Genomic DNA, 19,872 nt, shown 5'->3' on the forward strand with positions numbered 1-19,872 from the left:
GCCAGTGTGGGATTTATTGAAACATGCACTCAGCGGGCACCTCAGAGGTGCGACCTGAAAACCTACTAACCCTGGTGTGGCCATAGACCGGCTTTAGACAGCCTGCCGCCACCAGATATGTTTCTACACACCTGGGTAGAGAGCCCCCGCTCGCTGGAACCAGAAACAAAGAATATCCTGGACAGAGGTGCCACACCTCTGCCACCAGGATCTACACATTGCTCGATAGGGAACCTTCAAAGGCCTTCTGCCTTTGTAATGCGACCCCCAGCCTCTGCTGCTAGTAGCAGATGGCAGCCCCCGGTTTACACCCCCACCTTGGGCAGAGAAACCATTGGTAAAAGCAAGAAAGCAGAGATGGGCACACCACCTATTCTAACTTCACCCGTAAGTTGTAGGAGGCATGGTGAAGCACATCTTTCAGTCTCCGCTATCTTGAAGATGAGGGCGAGGACTATGTCCCCTCCCACAGTAGGGCGTCATAATTGAGCATTGGCCCTACCTGTCCCTCTCTTAAAACACCCCTTACATTTAGTATTTAGGTGGCTCCCCCAGACCCCGAAAGTAGTTCCTGCCAACCTAGGAAGAAGGACGAAGAAGACACTGTGCAGAGACTGTTGATACCCAAAGACTTGGCCCCAGCCCTACCAGTCTGTCTGCAGCTCTCGAAGATCCTGCAAAGAAAAGACACCTGTCCTGCAGTCAGAGACCTCCACAACCCCTGAGAGGACTACCTGCCTCTAAGGAAGACCAGAACTACTGAGGACAGTGGCTCTGTCTACAAGAAAGCAACATCCTTGATCACTCTACATCCGACGCCTCCGGCCTGTGTCCAGGTTACCACCATTGCAGAAAAGGTTCCCCAGCAATCCAGAATCCCAGTCCAGCATTGTCTGACCCCTTATTGATTCCACGCCGATGCCTGAATGCGAAACCAAAGGCTCTCCAGACCGCGACTATCTCTGGTAAGAGAAACCAGACGTCAAAGGGCAGCCCTGCACCTGATGCCCCTGGGTCTTGGAGAGCTTGACTGACTGTGTCCCTAAAACCTACAGCTTTCCCACTCACCTCTGCTGTTGCTGGTTTCCTTCGTGCAGCCTTCAGTTCGTTGCCTGCAACCTGTTTTCCAAATTGAGTTTCTCCACTGAATTGCATTGGGTGTCTGACACAATGTTTGCACCCTACACCCTGCCACCCTAATGGCGCTGGTGGTGTATGTTTGGGGCTGCCTAATGGCCCCCTCTGTGCTTGTTTGAACTTCTGAAGTTTGAGCCCTGCAACCGATCTACTTACCTGCAAGCAGTGCCTCTTCAAGCACCCCCAGTCACAATGGATAACATTGGACCTGATCTTCAACTTTGACCTCTGCCCAAGGCCGCCTCAGTGCCGCTAAGGGTGTAGGGTGTGTGCCTACCTGACCCTTGCCCTCTGCTGACCCTGCAACCCGAAGACTATATTTTTAAGTGGTCTACTTAACCTATAAAACAGCATTGGTGTTTTCCTCCACAACATTGCCAAGACTGAAAAGTGCCCACTTTTGAAACTGAAAGGAATCTCTATTTAAAAACTTACTAACCTTTTTGCTAAGATCTTGGTCTTAAAATAAATACTAAGCAAAGCTGATTTTTTATAAAATTGGTGCGGATCTCCTTTTTGAGTTGTGAGTCAATTATTGGTCATTGTGTGCACAACAAATGTCTTACACACCTCTGTGTAAGGCCTAAGGCTGCTCGCCCACACTACCACAAATAGAGCACTTTGGGTTTGCATTGAGACCTGCATGCTTCTGTCAGAATCCCTGAACTCTGAGCACGGTACAAACACTTAATGGTATACCATTTACAGAGCCAGTTTCCTACATACATACATATCTGCAGCAGATATGCCCCTGTGATGTCTAAGTTGATTCTTAGATATTTCAAGTGAACAGGGAAGCCATTTTGAGTACATGTGCTGGACACTGGGGTTTATGAGTTCGCTTGCTACATGATGGATTCACTGAAACTAGAGATGTTTGAAATCAATTATCTCATTAATACGCCCACACTGATTCCAGTGATGGATTTATTAATACAAGCAACCAGAGGGCACCTTAGAGGTGCTCCCAGAAAACCTACAGACTACTTGTATACTGGCTGACTGATGTAGACCAGCCTGCCAACATAGTCAGAATTCTGCTCCCCTGCAGGTGAGAGCCGGTGCTCTATGAGGGCAGAAACAATGCCTGCTCCGGTAGGCATATGAAGGAAGGAGGCTTCAAAGGCCTCTGCCGCCTTTGAAATGCCACCCAAGGCTTCCCCAGACAGGTGAAATGCCACCCCCTGCCCGGGTCCATTTGGCATCAGGACAGGCGGGAAAATAATCAAGTCAGGAGGAATGTCCCTTATCAGGGTAATACCACCCCTAAGGGGGGCTACCTGAAGTAAACACGACTTTTAGAATTCCACCATCTTAGTTTTGGTGGAATTTGGCTCTCTGGGTCAGGGTTATGCCCACTTCCTACAGGAAGTGGTGACAGAGATGGGTGTAAATACCCAAATGTTAATTAGCCAATTGGCTACTACCTGTAATTCCCCGTAATGCCCCAAAAATTAGTATTTAGGTGGCACCCCTGCTACCAGGAAATTCGATTGGACAGATCAAGAAGAGAGGACAAAAAGAGCTGCAAGAACTGAAGACTGCTGTGGACTTTCAGAACCAACCCTGCCTGCACCACTTCTTGACAATCGTGAGCAGCGACTCATTCTGAGGCAGACCTGCTTCCAAGAAAAAGGAGACCGAGCATGAACGTTTCAAAATGTATGTTTGAAAACTATTCCTTAAAACAAAAAATACTCGCTTTTTAAAAAAAGTTAATAATAAATTAAGCCAACTGACAAATACATATAATAAATTAGGCTAAGGGTTAGCCTCAACTTTGGAGTACATTACAATTGCATCTTAAATGTGTAGAATAGTAATGGAAGAAAAACAAAGAGAAAAAAAAAGGAAAAAAGCAGGAATAAAAAATAAATTAAAAAAAGATAAGAAAAAATGCGAGTGCATAGCCATGGAGAAATCCAAGCTCCGACAATACAGAGCCTGGCTGGCACAATGATTATAGATAGCATTTGTTTTACCAGAGATCGGCTTCCACTCTATAGCCTAGCATAATCTCCTTATATGTGACCTGTGTGTCATGAAAAGTGTACAATCTAGAAAGCTGGCGCACACCTGCTCAGAAATCAATCAGGTTAGGACTAGCAGCATACAGATGTAAAATACTGGCCACCATACAACCACACTTGGAGCACCATCTTATACTCCCTGCAGATCCCAATCCACTCTGTAATTCCATCAGGAGTGTAGTATAACATACTTTTTTATTGCTGACATTTTAAATTAAAGGAATGTACAGAACCCTCCACAGTCTCTAAAGCGGCAAGAACTTCAGAAGGTAATATTTCGTCAGACAGAGCCGTACTCCATGACTGTTGTTGACCACATACTGGCAAAAACCATGGTAGACAGTGCTAATTAATGACTTCTTAGGTGGCTATGCAGACAAGTGAGTAAATCACCCGGAAGGACCACCCCAATCACCCTGAGGAGGCATCCCATTCGGCCACAAATCCAACCTCCACTTAAGCACCCACACCGACGGGCCCACAAACCTGATGGAACACCTTCACTTCAAGATACAGATCAACCCTACCACCACATTCGAGGCACCGTCACTTATAGACTGCCTGGACCCCGCGTACTTTGCTCCGATTCAATCACCAACATCATCACCTCCACCGACTACACCTTGCTCGGAGAACTCCACTTCCACCGTGACAACCTCCAAGACCCCAACTCCACCTCCCTCCTGGACACCCCCTCAACCTCAGACTCAAACAGGTCGTACCAGAACCCACTCACTCAGCAGGACACATCCTTGACCACATCTTCACAGCAGGAAACGCCACCACCTTCAAACACACCTCCGAACTCCTGCAGACGGACCATCACTGCATCCCACTTCACCTTCAAAACAATCACCACCCGCAAACCTCCACTCTAGCTCCTGTGCAGGAACTGGAACAAGATTCCCAACGACCAGCTCATCACCTCCCTCAGCAGCTCCACTCCAACCGCCACAGACAAGGATTCAACCACTTAAGCCCGTACCCCGCACAATTGGATCGCCAACACCATCGCCCCCCTCAAGAAAACTTCTAATACACATTCCAAGAAAGCCCGCTGCTTCTCCACCGAACTCCGAGAATCCAGACAAACCTGCAGACGCCTCGAAAAGATATGGAGAAGCACCAAAACAACAGCTAACCATAACAACTTCAAAGCAGCCACCACCGCCCACCACAAGCTCATCAGAAAGACAAGGAAGAAAGCTCTCCATAACACAATTTCCACCCACGCACACAGCAAGGAACTCTTCAACATTATCAAAGAGTTCTCCAACCAAACAGTGTGACTACCGACATCCCCCTCCCAGGACCTCTGCGATAAACTCTACTCCTTTTTCCACCACAAAATTAAGACTATGTACAACAACTTCGACAACAAACATCACGCAGAAGCAACACCCCCCACCCTACACTTGACTCACCACTGAAGACACCATGAAGACAACCCACTTCGGTCCCCCACAACATCTACCACAGAGCGGCCAACTTCATCGCCCCCGAGCTACAATGAACCATCAACCGCTCCTTCAAGAAGGACTCCTTCCCAGACTGGAAACACACTGAGATCAACTAGCTGTTGAAAAAAACGTAGGTGGATCCCACCGACCTCAAAAACTTCAGACCCATCTCCTTACTCCAGTACCCGGCGAAAGTCATAAAAAAAGCTGTCAACAGCCAGCTCGCCGCTTCATTGAAGAAAACAACATCCATAACACCTCCCAATCCGGCTTCAGGAAAAACCACAGGACCAAAACCATCCTCCTCGCCCCAACCAACAGACAACAACTGCTGCCTCCTCGACAGAGGGGAGACTGTGGCCCTCATCCTCCTGGACCTCTCCGCAGCCTTCGACACAGTCTCTCACCACACCCTAGCCCACAGACTCCACAATGCAGCCGACCACCTGCATAGTTCCCTAAGGATCCTCCATCAGCCCGACTCTGTTCAACATCTACTTGGCCCAGCTCACACCAATCATCAGACCCCATGGACTCAACATTGTATCCAACTCTGACAACACCCAACTCGTCCTCTCCCTATCCAATGAACCCAGTGTCTCTAAACACAACTTTCAAGAAGGAATGGAAGGGGTCGACAGGTGGATGAAGAACAGCTGCCTACAACTCAACACGGACAAAACCGAAGTACTCATCATGAGCCCACACCCTGGCGCCTGGAACAACTCCTGGTGGCCGTCGTCATCGGGGAGCCACCCTCCCCCACAGACCATGCACACAACCTCGGAATAATCCTGGTCTCTGACTCAAAATGGACCGCCAAGTCAACGCGGTCTCATCCTCCTATTTCCACACCCTTCGACTCCTACGAAAGACCTTCAATTGGATCTCCATTGGTTACAGGAAAACCATCACCCACGCCCTCATCAGCAGCAGACTACGGCAATGCTCTCGACGCCAGAATCTAACAGTAGAAACAATGATGCCCACGGTGCAGTTTTCTTTGGATACATTAGTTATAGGACAGATACTACTAATTATCTTTCCTTGACACAATATGTTATCTTCAGAATTAAATCAATCTTGCATTCTGGATAAACTTCATTCCTATACATGCAGGTCCAACAAATTAATAAATCAGAAAGGATTCAAAATATTGATTTCTATATTCTGTTTATCTTTCTTCTTTTCTATTATTTTGAAAACACATATATATATATATACAAACATTTAACAAATATATATATATATATATATATATATACACATATATACACACACACATATATACAATATTTATACAAACTATAAACATGGAACAAATTCAAACATAAGTCTTGAACCTTACTTCAGGTTCAAATGCCCCCAATAAATTCAAGCAAGGGATGTTAACCTATCATTATATCAATACATTCCCTATACTTAGGTCACCAACAACAAGTATAGAGGAGCTTATGAAGGTCTAATAATTTCTCCCTCCCTTTGTATCAAGCTCCTTTCTTTTAATTTCATATGTTTACAACCAATTATCTTATGTTGATGCCGTAAACAAGCAGAACCTCACCCGCAAACTCCAGAACGCCTCCGCCAGACTAGTCCTCAACCTGCCACACCACCCAACACCTGCCGACACTGCAATGGCTCCCCATCGAGAAGAGAATCAACTTCAAGCTTCTCACCCATGCCCACAAAGCCATGCACAACATCGGACCAGCCAACTTGAAACACAGCCTCTTGTTCCACGCACTCCAAAGATTCCTTTGATCAGCACAGCTCCCCATTGCTACGGTGACTTGCATAAGGAAGACCAGAACAGGAGGTCGCTCTTTCACCTTCCTCGCAGCCAAGGCATGGGACCCTCCCACTCGACCTCACACAGACGCCAACACTCTCCAAGTTCATGAAGGACCTCAAAACCTGGCTCTTCGACGGATCAACATAAACTTCAAGGATCTTCACATCATCCCCCCCCACCCCTTTCGAATAAGTAGTTGCGCTTTAACAAACCTATGATTGTTTGATAGATCGGAGCTTGTGACAATCAATATGAGCTTATAGCAAATCATGAAAAAAATCCCTAATCTGTAATGATTTAAAGAGGAAATGGTTGGGGAGATCATAGGTGACCTGCAGCCCATCAAATATATGGAACCTGTAAAAATCGTAAAGATGCCCTTAGCGTTCTACCCCGTAAGTAGGCACAGGCTTTGTAAATTAGATCATGGAATATAGCAGGAAGCCTTGGCATGGTCTCATAAAGGTGTATCGGGTGCATAAGGGGTAGAGAATATTTAGCAATAATCTCTGCCATATATAGTCTATATCCTTAGCAAACTTAAATATAGCCCACTTGAAATAGCTGGGATCCCCAAGTCTATATAAAAAATATATACTATCAGTTCCTAGCAGAAAGCAATAACAGAAAATAGTAGAGTGTGGATGGCCAACTGCCAAAAGATTGCAGAGATACCCAGCAAAAGCAAACCAAAAATAATGCTTAAACCCAGAGAGTTGAAGCGGTCCCCCCTCCCCCCAATCACCCTCCTCCCCTGACTATAAGGTAATTTAATAAGCTATGTTGCATGCCTAGCTCGCCTATAGCCCCAAATAAAACTGAAGATGACACTGTCTAACTGTTTGAAAAAAGAATTTGGGACCAGTGAGGGAATTGTCATAATAAATATAAGAATTTGGGCAGTACATTAATTTTAATAATATTACATTGGCTGATGATGCCAATGGGTAACTTATTTCAGCATTTTAGTTTCTATATGACAGATTGTAAGAGAGGCTCATAGTTTACCCTGACACGTTGTGCACTTGTGAGGTCAGCTGGATATCCAAATATGTGGCTGACGAGCGTACCCCAGGTATTGGAACTTTTGGCCTGAGGTTAAGAAGGATTTGAGTTTTACCTATGTTAAGCCTGTAGCCAGAGAATGTACCAAATCTATTAGCTTCATCTATAATAAAATGGAGAGCGGCTGATGGATTAGAAGAGTAGGTCGCCACATAATCAGCATATGCAGCAATTTTAGGTTTGCAGCCGCCAGAGGGAATACTTTGAATATAATCATTCTAATGCAGGGAACGAAGATATGACTCCATATAAAGAGCAAATAGTAAAGGAGATAGCGGACACCCCTGCCGGGTGCCACAATAGATCCAGAAAGGTATAGAAGATGCCCCCGCATAAGCCAATCAAGCACTAGAACTGCTATATAAAGCGTGTACCCATTTAAAGAAGCAATCACAAATGCCAAAAGCAGCCATTGTTGCTCAGAGACCCTCCCACACAATGCAATCAAACGTTTTCAAGCGTCTAACAGTATAATTCCCATATTCAAACCCGATTTCTCTGCCACATTAAAAGCTGCGACATTGACATAGCAAGTAATGTCCTACCTGAGAATAAAGCCAGGCTGCTGATGCGCCACAATACCGGACATAAGAGGAGCAAGAAGGACTGCAAGAATCTTTGTGAATACTTTTGTAGATGTTAATAAGAGATATGGGGCAAGATGAGCCTCGTTCCTCTGGTGGCTCACCTTTCTTTAAAAAAATGGCTATATTGATCATGTTCCAAGAACTAGGCACCTCTCCGCTAGCTGTGATAAAGTAAATGACTTTAAGCAAAAGAGAAAAGCTATTATCCTGAAAAGTTTTGTAAAATTCTAACAGGATTACATCATCATCCACCACCTTGCCAGAAGGTAGCATAGATAAAGCTACCTGGACAGCAGACAGCAGACATGTATCTCACAAAGAGTAGGTAAAGTGCATTCCTGAAGGGTTTACCAAGCCCTGTCAAGTCAAACATTTGAAGCCGACTATAAAGACCCTGTTAGAAATCACAGAATTACTCTGCAATTGCCTGTGGATGGGTATTTACCATACGATCATCTCCTTTAATAGAGCGAATAAGGCTCTTAGAATTCTGATAAAACCTGCTCACTATACGGATACTGAAGGGCCCGACTGCAACTGAAACTAACTGCAGCCTTCTCTTTCTATGCCCTCCCCAAGATTGACAGATAGTCTATCAGAGAAAGATATAGTATATGTTGATCAGACACCCCCAAATACAATGTCACACGCATGTATATATTCTAATTGAGTATTAACTAACAGAGTGAATGTGCGTTCATTTGACATCTCTAATTTTGCAGAGAACAAACTGCTGTGTACTGCCCCTAATAAAAGCCATTCAAAAAGGGGGGTGGTGATGGACAGAGTATCTGAATTAAGCAGAACACTCCAACCCAGTCAAAAGATCAGGGCTTGATCCATCACCGTTTTTTAGCTCACTGCACCATCCCAGTTTAGAACCTGGCTACATGCAAATTAGTCTGACCCTGGTCCAGTGCATCATGGGAACAGGGCAGACCAAACTACCAAGCCAATTCTTTACTGGAAAGGAAACAAGCTTCCGGGGACCGGTTTCTGGCATTACAGCCGTCTTCGGCCCGGCTTGCTTGAATCCTGATGGTGCAGTGAGCAAGGGACTCACATCTGAGCATACCCTTGCACACTTGTGGTGGCCAAAACGATTCAAAAAGGGGGGTGGTGATGGACAGAGTATCTGAATTAAGCAGAACACTCCTACCCAGTCAAAAGGTCAGGGCTTGATCCATCACCGTTTTTTAGCTCACTGCACCATCACAGTTCAGAACCTGGCTACATGCAAATTAGTCTGACCCTGGCCTTCATTGCATCCCAGACAACCGGCGGGGAGGCGGTGCCAATGATGATTTGCACAAACTCAAACAGGGTTTTTTACATAAATTGGAGATACTCCGAATTGAGAGTAAAAGAAAATGGATGCAGCTGATTTCTTGCTGCCTGTAGAATGGCAGAATAGTAATACAGGGTTGTGATCAGAAGTAACTTTGGGAAACACTCCCATACCTGCTGCTTGTAGTAAACTACCACTAACAAAAAACATGTCTATCCTAGAGTAGTGTCACTGCGGAGCTGAATATTAGGTATATCCTGGCTCAGATGGGTATAGACCACTCCATACATCACTCCAGTGTAGGCGAGCAAGTTCAAGAATTGAAGCCCTGGTTTACACCATTCGAGGAGAGGCCTGGTGATTGGTGGAATCAATACTTTATTCCAGGACACAATTAAAATTGCCCATATCCAAGAGTTTGCCAGACCATTACAGTAACTCAAGAGATAATCAGTCCAGAATGTCCGGCTCATCTACATTTGGCCCATAAACTGTGCAAAACGCATATTGTGTGCCATTAAATAATAGCTGAGCAATCGACCATCAACCTCTAGGATTCACAGCGGTTTTTAATCTCTTCCGTTATAGAGTTCCATTAGCCAGAATAGCTTACTCCCTCCTCCCCCACCCCCTGAACAGAAACAAACTGGGATGTATTAGCAACTACATTGTATTCAACATTAAATCGATCCGTATAGGCTAAATGCTTCTCAGCAAAAGATACTAAGTGAGGCTTATACATTTTGATCTCTTCTCTGGCTCGTTGTTGTTTGCTAGATATATTTAGGCCAGAAACGTTCCAGCACATACATTTGAATGCACCAATTTAAAAAAAAAAAAATCAGCTCGAAAAAAAAAAAAACAGCCCACATCAAAGGAAACTCACAGTCTGAAAAAAGAAAGCATTACCTCATTTAGTAGTGATTGACCATTTGACTTATTTTATCCTCCACCAGACCCCGCCCCCCTTCCAGCAATCGAACCCCCACCCAAAACTCTGGCAAAGGGAATCCTCCCTGTCTCAAGGCTGTCAATGGACTAGACAACCCAGAGAGGCCCCCCCCCCCATATGCTCTCCACAACCACCTGTCACAGACTGCACCCCGAAGTAAGAAAGTAACAGGAAAAGCAAGCAATGGGGAAGAGGCCAATAATCAAAAAAAGAAAGGGATCGAGAAACATCAAAACCCCCTCCCTCCCATGTTGAAACAAAAGAAGATTATTGTATACATATCAGTATAAGAAACCAGAAGGACAGCAGAAACAATCTATATAACTCCCCTTCAGATTGTGTATGATCTGTGCAGCATCCTGTTCTGTGAAGTATTATCGCAACCAACCATTTTAGATGATCTTGAACCCGGCTTGTTCTTGCAAGAAGACCTGTGCTCCGACAGCCTTTAGCAGACCAATGAGTTGACAAACTTTCCAGCGCCTGTCCATCGCAGATTTATAAAGATCTGAGCGGACTGAAATGGACATTGAATCGACCATCACAGGTGAGATGGTGTGCACTTGAATAGAAATACCATGTGTCTTAACAGAAAATTGCTCATGTAAATCAGGTTAGAGCGAGAGTTCACTGCCATGGCGCTGGAGGAATTAGTTTTGTTGATCAAATTAATAGGAAGTCTATGCACCCTCCAGATCTGAGAGTCCGTGTCCCAGTCGGCAAATTCGAGAAATGCTTCCCCAAACTGCTTTACCATGAATTGATGTGGGATGGTCACCGTCTTTCCCTTCTAGTATGCCAAAAACACGGAGGTTGCACAGTCTTTCCCTTCTAGTATGCCAAAAACACAGAGGTTGTTTCGTCTTGGTCGATTTTCCAAGTCCTTAATTTTAGATTGCATGGAGTCCAAAGACAATCATGACTATCAATGGACTTTTTGACACTGATCCCACATCGTACACGTCAAAGACACGTTGCTGGAGTTCCACCATTTCTGTAGAGAGGGACACTTTGCTAGTAACCTCAACAAAGATCGCTGTATAGTTGCATTGGCTGCTCAGACTTGGCCATAATGTTTTTGTGCTTCTATCCGCTGAGCCTGAAGCAGCTGCAATATAGGAATCCACGCAGAACTCAGATCTTGTCTGGAGTGGAAGAAGGACCGAAGAAGGACTGCCTTGAACTGGGGTGGCAAAGTGGGCTAAAGAACGGTGATGGATTAAACCCAGATCTTTTGACTGGGTGTGAGTGTTTGATTGGTTCAGATGCTCCGTCCATCACCACCCCCTTTTGTACCGCACAGTGGAACTGGCAAGGAGAGGCTGCACCGAAGTGGACTGCACCAGCTAAATCTGGTGACCAGCAAAGGATAGAGACGGTGCCTGCTGTGTCCTGCTGGAGAAGTAGTCGTCTCCAGTGCCCAGACAAAGCCAATAGACTCCAAGGGCCATGGAGCTGGCCTCCTGTTCACAACCTAGGGACACAGCAGCTGAGAAGCCTGCTGAGGCAGGTAGGTAGCCCAGAATCTTCAAGCTGCCGCCATACGCCACTGTGCAGCACGAGAGATCAGGACCTGATGCTTAAAGTTGCACCCAAACTCCCTGAGCCAGGTAGAATCATCGGAGGACAGCTTGGTCGCCCAGAAGCAGTTATCACCCAGGGAAGGATTTGGCTGTGACCGCAATACCGGAGGACTAGTAGCCCAGTGGCAACTGGACTTCTGCTAGCCCCAAGAGGACTTGGAGGGAGGTCAACCCTGTAACCAGGACCTCGCCCCCTTCAAGGACCAAGAAATAATCTCAAGAAGACCCCCATCGACTGCACCATATCCTTGAGCATTTTCAGCATCCCTTGCATCAGCACCAATTCCATTGGAATGCACTGCAAATTGAGATAAAGTGCTTGGAACTGCCTGGAGACTGCTTCACCTGTAGAGGTAACGAATTCCAAGAACCTTGCTGGCCCCCATGAATGGCTCCCTATCAGAGTTTGTTGCCTTAAGTGACAGCATTACAACTAGCCACCCTTTTTGGTGAAAAAGTTTCAAGTATCAAATTTGTAGAATTTGCCGATGCTTGTTGGCGGTTGAATGAACTGCTTGATGTAATATACTTTGTAAATTCTATATCTACGGAACACTGCTAATCTTTTCATTGTGGTTTCTGAAAATACATAAAAATAGTTTATTTTTATAAATTGGCGTCTGATTTCTTTGCTGTCGTGTGGATTTCTTCTTCAATTGCTTTGGTGCTGTTTAAATACTTTACACTTGTTCCTTTATGCAAGCCTTGCTGCTCAGAGCCACAGCTACCGAGAGTTGAGCTAAAGGTTTGACGAATGAAACTTAATTGTTCTAAAGGGGTTGGTAAGTGTATTTATTATAAGGCGAGAACACACAATCATATAGTGCTATACACACCATTTCCTCACACACCGCATTCAATCTTGATATTTTAATTCGTGATTTTCCAGTGATTGTGTAAAGAAAAACAAAATGTAATACATGGAGGCTCAGAATACCCCTCTCTTGGTGACCCTTCCATCCGTGAAGAATTCTGAATAGAATGATAGTATGTACATTAGTCATATTTAACAAACATTTCTGCTTCTCACTCTCATGGGGTTCTTCTGGTGACTAGGCACTTGGGTTGTACCAGTCCTCCTGTCAGACCCACGTGCTTCTGCAAAATATACACAAGGTACACAGGAGATCTTTGAAGAGGGCTGCCTCCATGTCATGTCCCTCCTTTCCATTTGAGATTATGTACTAAACCAACCATCCCCAAACCAATGAATGCTCAGCCCTTCATTCTTCACCAGCATAAAGACAAAACACACCAGAGTACAAAATGAGGCATCAATGGCAACAAAGACTCACCGCCTGGAGGCTGCTATGCAGAAAGTTGGAAACTGGCCTTCCTAAAACTGAAAGAAAAGAAAACTATCACAAATTAGATTAACTCAGGAAATCGGCACATTAAGTTGACAGGAGAGTGGGCACTTAGTGAGACTCCAAGGATCAAAGAAAGAGGAGGACTCTGGCAATGAGGGATGTTATCCAGACTTTGGTAGGTGCACAAACATTTAAGATTTCCCAGAATAGTCCCAGGTTTAGGAACTCTATCTCGGCGTCCAGACACATTTCTACAAATTTAATACACGTCCCTGTTTTGAGAGACCGATTCAGTACAATTAACATTCTGAGCTTGCCCGTAATTTCGTCAGTTTCTCTCCCTCTCTCATGTAACCATACTGTGGTGTGCATGTGTCACATAAATCACACACCAAGAAACTGTCGTAAGTTTATTAAGTAGAATACCAACGCCCATGAAGAGCAGGCAAGAACCTTCTGGAAATGCTGCTGTCCAGACCGATAATCCAGTTGGAATGTCGGACGGAGAGCAGCAGCAACTAAGGCAACAGAAGACAAACACATACAATTGAATATAAAGACACAGACTTACAACATGTAGACAGCTCGTGCACAACATATACACGTGCACAACATGTACAACAGCCCCAATACCACATCTGCCTTTCCTAATAGAAAACAGAAGGACAAAACTTAATTGCAACAGGGTTGGGACGGGTGGCCGGGTCGACTGGTGGACACCTGATGATGCCTCCCCTTCTACCCTACAGTCGGAGTCACCGAGGGATGAATGGAAACCACGCCAAGGAAAATACGAGGAAACATCTGCAGGTTCCTTTAACTGGGCGGACATAGACGGAGACGAGGCCACGCCTACCACTGACGTGGACGCATCGGGATGGTTGAAAACAGGGGAAGCCCTGTATGCGGCGTGTGACGTCACCGACGGCTCGAGAGGCGAAGGCGAGGAGAATCCTACGTTGGAGAACGAAGAGGACGATAGGACCGGTTTACCGGATTGCGGAGGAGAGCCAGGAGGCCAACGACCCTGTGTTCCGCCGTGCCACACTCCCGAGGGAGGAGTGTGGCTTGCTCAGGTACGGCGGCATTGGGCGGCTTGGGTGGGGAGAAAGAGTGCTCCCAGTACTTAGTATAAGTTCCCCGTTCGTGCCTCTCCTTGGTGTGTTTTCCCGATACCTGTTACCCGCAACCCCCCCCTTCGACCCTTCCTCCTTCCTTCCTCACCTCGCTCCTGTTCCCCGAAGCACTATTCACGAGTGTGCCTGTTCGACTGCACGTTCACACCGGTGTCCCATCACTAGCACGGGGTTCCCCTGGGGAGACTCTGTATCAGATTGGCAACTAACGGCCTCCCTCTTGTCCGTTTTCTTCCCCATCTTGGCTCCACCATCACTACACCGGGGAAGGCGGTCCCGAGAGAACACCACGTGTCCGGAACTCTGGAGAAAGAAGGCCTCAACACGGATAACCGGGAGTTCGCTAAAGAAAGACTCACTTACAGGACAAGACGCACAATCAAAATAAAGCCCAGTCTAATCCGATACTCTGGTCAGCCTCTTCCTGTTGCGGCGCCTGTTCCACCTCTAGCAAGTGTCCCCAGCCCCTCGCCCCAGGTTACAGTGGTGTCAGAAGTGGGATCTCTCCCCTCCGTACCAGACACAGCCATGGAACAGGTGGTGCAGCAGTTGATAGAGGGACAGCAAAAACTGGAATGGGCCATAGGCCAACAGATGTCAACTGCAGACGCAGACCGCGACCTGTTTAAAAACACGATTGCAGCGCAAATCGAGGGCTTGCAAAAAGTAGTACAAAGCGCCAACGTCCCTGTACCAACGGAGAGACGGGCATATGGGCCACATCCCTCGGGGATGCAACTTCAGAAGTATGTGCAAGGGGAAGATCCCGACGCTTTTCTCCTTAACTTTGAGCGTGCAGCAAGAGCGTGTGGGTGGCCTGAAGACAAATGGCCCTTCTTTCTTGCACCCTTGTTGTCTGGTGAGGCACAAGCCGCCTACCAAGTGGCTAATCATGCTGGGATAACACCATATGGAACAATCAAAGCGGTAATCCTGGACCACTTGGGCTTAGACACAGAGGCCTACAGACAGCGATTCCGAAAAGAAAAGGGGGTCGCTGGGGAACACCCAAAGACATTATATCTAAGACTGAAGATGGCAGCCGATAAATGGCTGAAACCAGAGAGTAGGAGTAAAGAGGAGATAATGACCAGCATCTATTTAGAACAGTTTATGGAGGCCTTGCCATACGGCACTCAACGGTGGCTCGGACAGCATTCAGGCCTTACGGCTGAACAAGCGATTGAGATGGCTTCCAATTACAACAGGGCACTGCCCCGTGCCTTTCCTTGGGAAACGGACAAGGGTCACAAAGGACCCCCAGGAATAGCAAAGCAAGACAGAAAACCAAAGCAGACCCCCGAAATGATAAAACCCAGACCCATTCGCCCTGAACTGCCTACCATAAGGGGTCCACAATGTTTCGATTGCGGAGAGTGGGGACATATCGCCAGAATGTGTCCACGGAAAAGACCAACCGAAGAACCCATGGAGGTTGGATACATTCCAAGGGCCGTGATGTACACCACGGAGATGGGTCCGTCTTTTTATGTAAGGGTACAAGTAAACAGCAAGTGTGTGAAAGCCCTGTTAGATTCTGGTTGCAAACAATCAGTTATTAAGAAGCAGTTGGTCTTACCCTCTCAGCTCGGCCATAACATGGTAGTACACATCAGATGTGTACACGGAGACGTGAAACCGTATCCTGTGGCTCACCTGACCCTTAGGCCCTTGGGGGGAGACCCTTGTGTAGTAAAGGTAGGAGTAGTGGAAACGCTACCTGAGGACCTGATTCTAGGGGTAGACAACCCTGACTTCCTGAGTCTCTTCCGGAAAAATATAGAACAGGCACCAGCAGCTTACTTAACCACAGACCCCTGGGAGTTAGATCGGGGTTTTAAGTTCGCCCAGATAAACGATCCATCCCTTCTGAACGCATGGGAGGCAGCCCATGTAGCCGAGGCAATACCAAATCAAGGGTATCCCAGGTTCAGAATTATCAACGACCTCTTGTACAGAGAAGGGAAGGCAGGTGATTCGCCACAATTAGTTGTTCCACAAGACTTTAGGGACCAAATCTTGTTTTATGCCCATGCACATCTAATGGCATGGCATAGTGGGGCTGAAAAGACTTTACAAAACATCACCAGACTCTTCTTCTGGCCTGGTATTTACAAAACAGCAGAAGTATACTGCCGACAGTGCGAGGTATGCCAGAAAAAGAACATGACTAGACCACCTGCAGTGCCCCTCCAACCCTTACCAGTCATAGGCAATCCCTTCGAGAGGGTAGGAATGGACCTTATTGGTCCCCTACCTCGCACCACCAGGGGACAAACTTATGCCCTAGTAATTGTCGATTACAATACTCGGTTCCCTGAAGCCTTTGCCCTCAGTGCACCTACAACAAGAAACGTGGCCGACAAATTAATTGAGCTGTTTTCACGAGTAGGGTTCCCCAGGGAAATCCTCACAGACCAGGGAACCCCTTTTGTTTCCAAACTGATGAAGGAGGTATGCCAAACATTGGAACTAAAACATATTCGTACCTCAGCATACCACCCCCAAACAGATGGCTTGGTTGAGCGATACAACCGCACTCTCAAGACCACTTTGAAAAAAATGTTGACAGCCGAGAATAAAGACTGGGACAAGTTGTTGCCCCTAGCACTCTACGTATTGAGGGCCCAAGTACAGAGCAGCCTAGGGTATTCCCCGTTCGAACTACTCTACGGACGTCAGCCCAGATCCCTCCTGGAAATCACAAAGGAAGCATGGGAGAAAGAAGAGGCGGCTGAACAAAGGTCCCTGTTAGAGTATACCAGACAGCTAAAATCAAGGCTGGGCAAATTGAGGGACCTGGCGTACTCCAACTTGGAGAAATCACAGGAGAAACAGAGACACCAGTACGATAAGGGCAAGAAGTGGAGGACCCTAAACCAAGGGGATTGGGCTTTGGTGCTTCTTCCGTCATCCACCCAGAAATTCAGGAGTGAATAGAAGGGGCCCTATAAAATAGTAGAGACCATAGGTAAAACTACTTACAGGGTACAAGTCACCCCTGGACGACAACAAACCTACCATATAAATATGTTAAAGAAGTGGATAGGGCCCCCACCCAAATCCGCTAACCTAATAGTGCCATCAGGAGAGGAAGGTACCACACTAGACAAGTTACCAGTTAACCCCGAATTGACAGAGTTGGAAATGAAGGAACTCAGACAAAAGCTACAGCAGTTCTCTCCAATGTTCTCAGACATTCCAGGATGTACCCATCTAGCCGAGCATTGCATAGAGACCGAACCCGGTAAGGTGGTCAAACAAAGAGCCTACCGTATACCGGCCGCCAGGAGAGCTGACGTGAAAAGAGAGGTTAAGGACATGCTTAAGCTAGGGGTTATCCGTCCCTCAAAGAGCAACTGGGCCTCGCCAATTGTGATGGTCCCTAAACCGGACGGGTCCACCCGGTTTTGTATGGACTTTCGGGCGTTAAATGCGATATCCTCCTTCGATGCATTTCCAATACCCAGAGTAGACGAGCTGATCGAGAGGATAGGTGAAGCTAAATACATCACCACCTTAGACCTGACTAAAGGCTACTGGCAGGTACCACTGCGTGAAAAAGATAGACAAAAAACAGCGTTTTCCACCGATGATGGGCTGTTTGAGTTCACGGTATTACCTTTCGGGCTTCACGGAGCCCCTGCTACGTTCCAGAGACTAATGAATACGGTGTTGGCCCCTCACAACGGATACAGCTCGGTGTACTTGGATGACATCGTCATCTTTAGTACCACATGGGAAGACCACCTGGAACACATAGTCCTCATTTTAAAGGCCCTACAAAAAGCAGGCCTGCACATAAACTCAAAGAAGTCAAGGGCGGCTTTTTCCAAGGTGAAATATCTGGGGTTCATGTTAGGGGAAGGGGTTATCGCTCCTCAAGAAGAGAAGGTAAAAGCAATCACTAGCACCCCGTTTCCGTCCACAAAGAAAGAACTTCTGGCTTTTTTAGGGCTGATAGGGTATTATAGGAGGTTCATCCTGAATTTTGCAGATCTGGCCGCTCCTTTGACAGATCTCCTTAAAAACAACAACAAAAACAGCATCGGGAAATACCCATCCCCAGAAGCCTGCAAGGCTTTCGAAGCCCTAAAACAAGCCATCACCTCAAGCCCGGTGCTGATTCCCCCGGACTTTGACAAACCCTTCTCTCTAGCAACAGATGCCTCGGATACTGGAATCGGAGCAGTTTTGTCGCAGTCTGGCGAGGATGGGTTGGAACACCCCGTCCTCTTTATAAGCCGTAAACTACACCAAAGGGAATGTAAATACCCTACAGTGGAGAAGGAATGCTTGGCGATCCGCTGGGCTGTCGACAAGTTGCGATATTACCTTGAAGGAAAAACGTTCACTCTATACTCAGACCACGCTCCCCTGCAATGGATGCAGAGAAACATGACTCAGAACGCCAGGGTACTCAGGTGGTTTTTGTTTCTTCAGCCTTTTGCGTTCCAGATAGTACACAGAAAAGGGACTGAGAACGGCAACGCTGATTACCTGTCGAGGGTGCCCCTTCTCCCCGACCGGGAGAATCCAAGGGGGGAGGAGTGTAACAGGGTTGGGACGGGTGGCCGGGTCGACTGGTGGACACCTGATGATGCCTCCCCTTCTACCCTACAGTCGGAGTCACCGAGGGATGAATGGAAACCACGCCAAGGAAAATACGAGGAAACATCTGCAGGTTCCTTTAACTGGGCGGACATAGACGGAGACGAGGCCACGCCTACCACTGACGTGGACGCATCGGGATGGTTGAAAACAGGGGAAGCCCTGTATGCGGCGTGTGACGTCACCGACGGCTCGAGAGGCGAAGGCGAGGAGAATCCTACGTTGGAGAACGAAGAGGACGATAGGACCGGTTTACCGGATTGCGGAGGAGAGCCAGGAGGCCAACGACCCTGTGTTCCGCCGTGCCACACTCCCGAGGGAGGAGTGTGGCTTGCTCAGGTACGGCGGCGTTGGGCGGCTTGGGTGGGGAGAAAGAGTGCTCCCAGTACTTAGTATAAGTTCCCCGTTTGTGCCTCTCCTTGGTGTGTTTTCCCGATACCTGTTACCCGCAACCCCCCCCTTCTACCCTTCCTCCTTCCTTCCTCACCTCGCTCCTGTTCCCTGAAGCACTATTCACGAGTGTGCCTGTTCGACTGCACGTTCACACCGGTGTCCCATCACTAGCACGGGGTTCCCCTGGGGAGACTCTGTATCAGATTGGCAACTAACGGCCTCCCTCTTGTCCGTTTTCTTCCCCATCTTGGCTCCACCATCACTACACCGGGGAAGGCGGTCCCGAGAGAACACCACGTGTCCGGAACTCTGGAGAAAGAAGGCCTCAACACGGATAACCGGGAGTTCGCTAAAGAAAGACTCACTTACAGGACAAGACGCACAATCAAAATAAAGCCCAGTCTAATCCGATACTCTGGTCAGCCTCTTCCTGTTGCGGCGCCTGTTCCACCTCTAGCAAGTGTCCCCAGCCCCTCGCCCCAGGTTACATTAATACAACCTAAGATATCAAAATCTACAAATGCA

The 19,872-nt window shown here is 47.1% G+C and overlaps 1 protein-coding gene across 1 annotated transcript in view; it reads right to left on the bottom strand.

Annotated features, from left to right (window-relative positions):
• The window catches only part of TUFM (Tu translation elongation factor, mitochondrial), a 210,473-nt gene that overhangs the window by 146,114 nt on the left and 44,487 nt on the right, over positions 1–19,872 (bottom strand). The window contains exon 2 of the mRNA XM_078652266.1: positions 13,193–13,239. Within this exon, the coding sequence (XP_078508392.1) occupies positions 13,193–13,239 (47 nt within the window). The remainder of the gene's footprint in view (positions 1–13,192; positions 13,240–19,872) is intronic.

The sequence above is a fragment of the Lissotriton helveticus genome, chromosome 7 (genome assembly GCF_964261635.1).
Source record: "Lissotriton helveticus chromosome 7, aLisHel1.1, whole genome shotgun sequence".
NCBI classification, from domain to species: domain Eukaryota; kingdom Metazoa; phylum Chordata; class Amphibia; order Caudata; family Salamandridae; genus Lissotriton; species Lissotriton helveticus.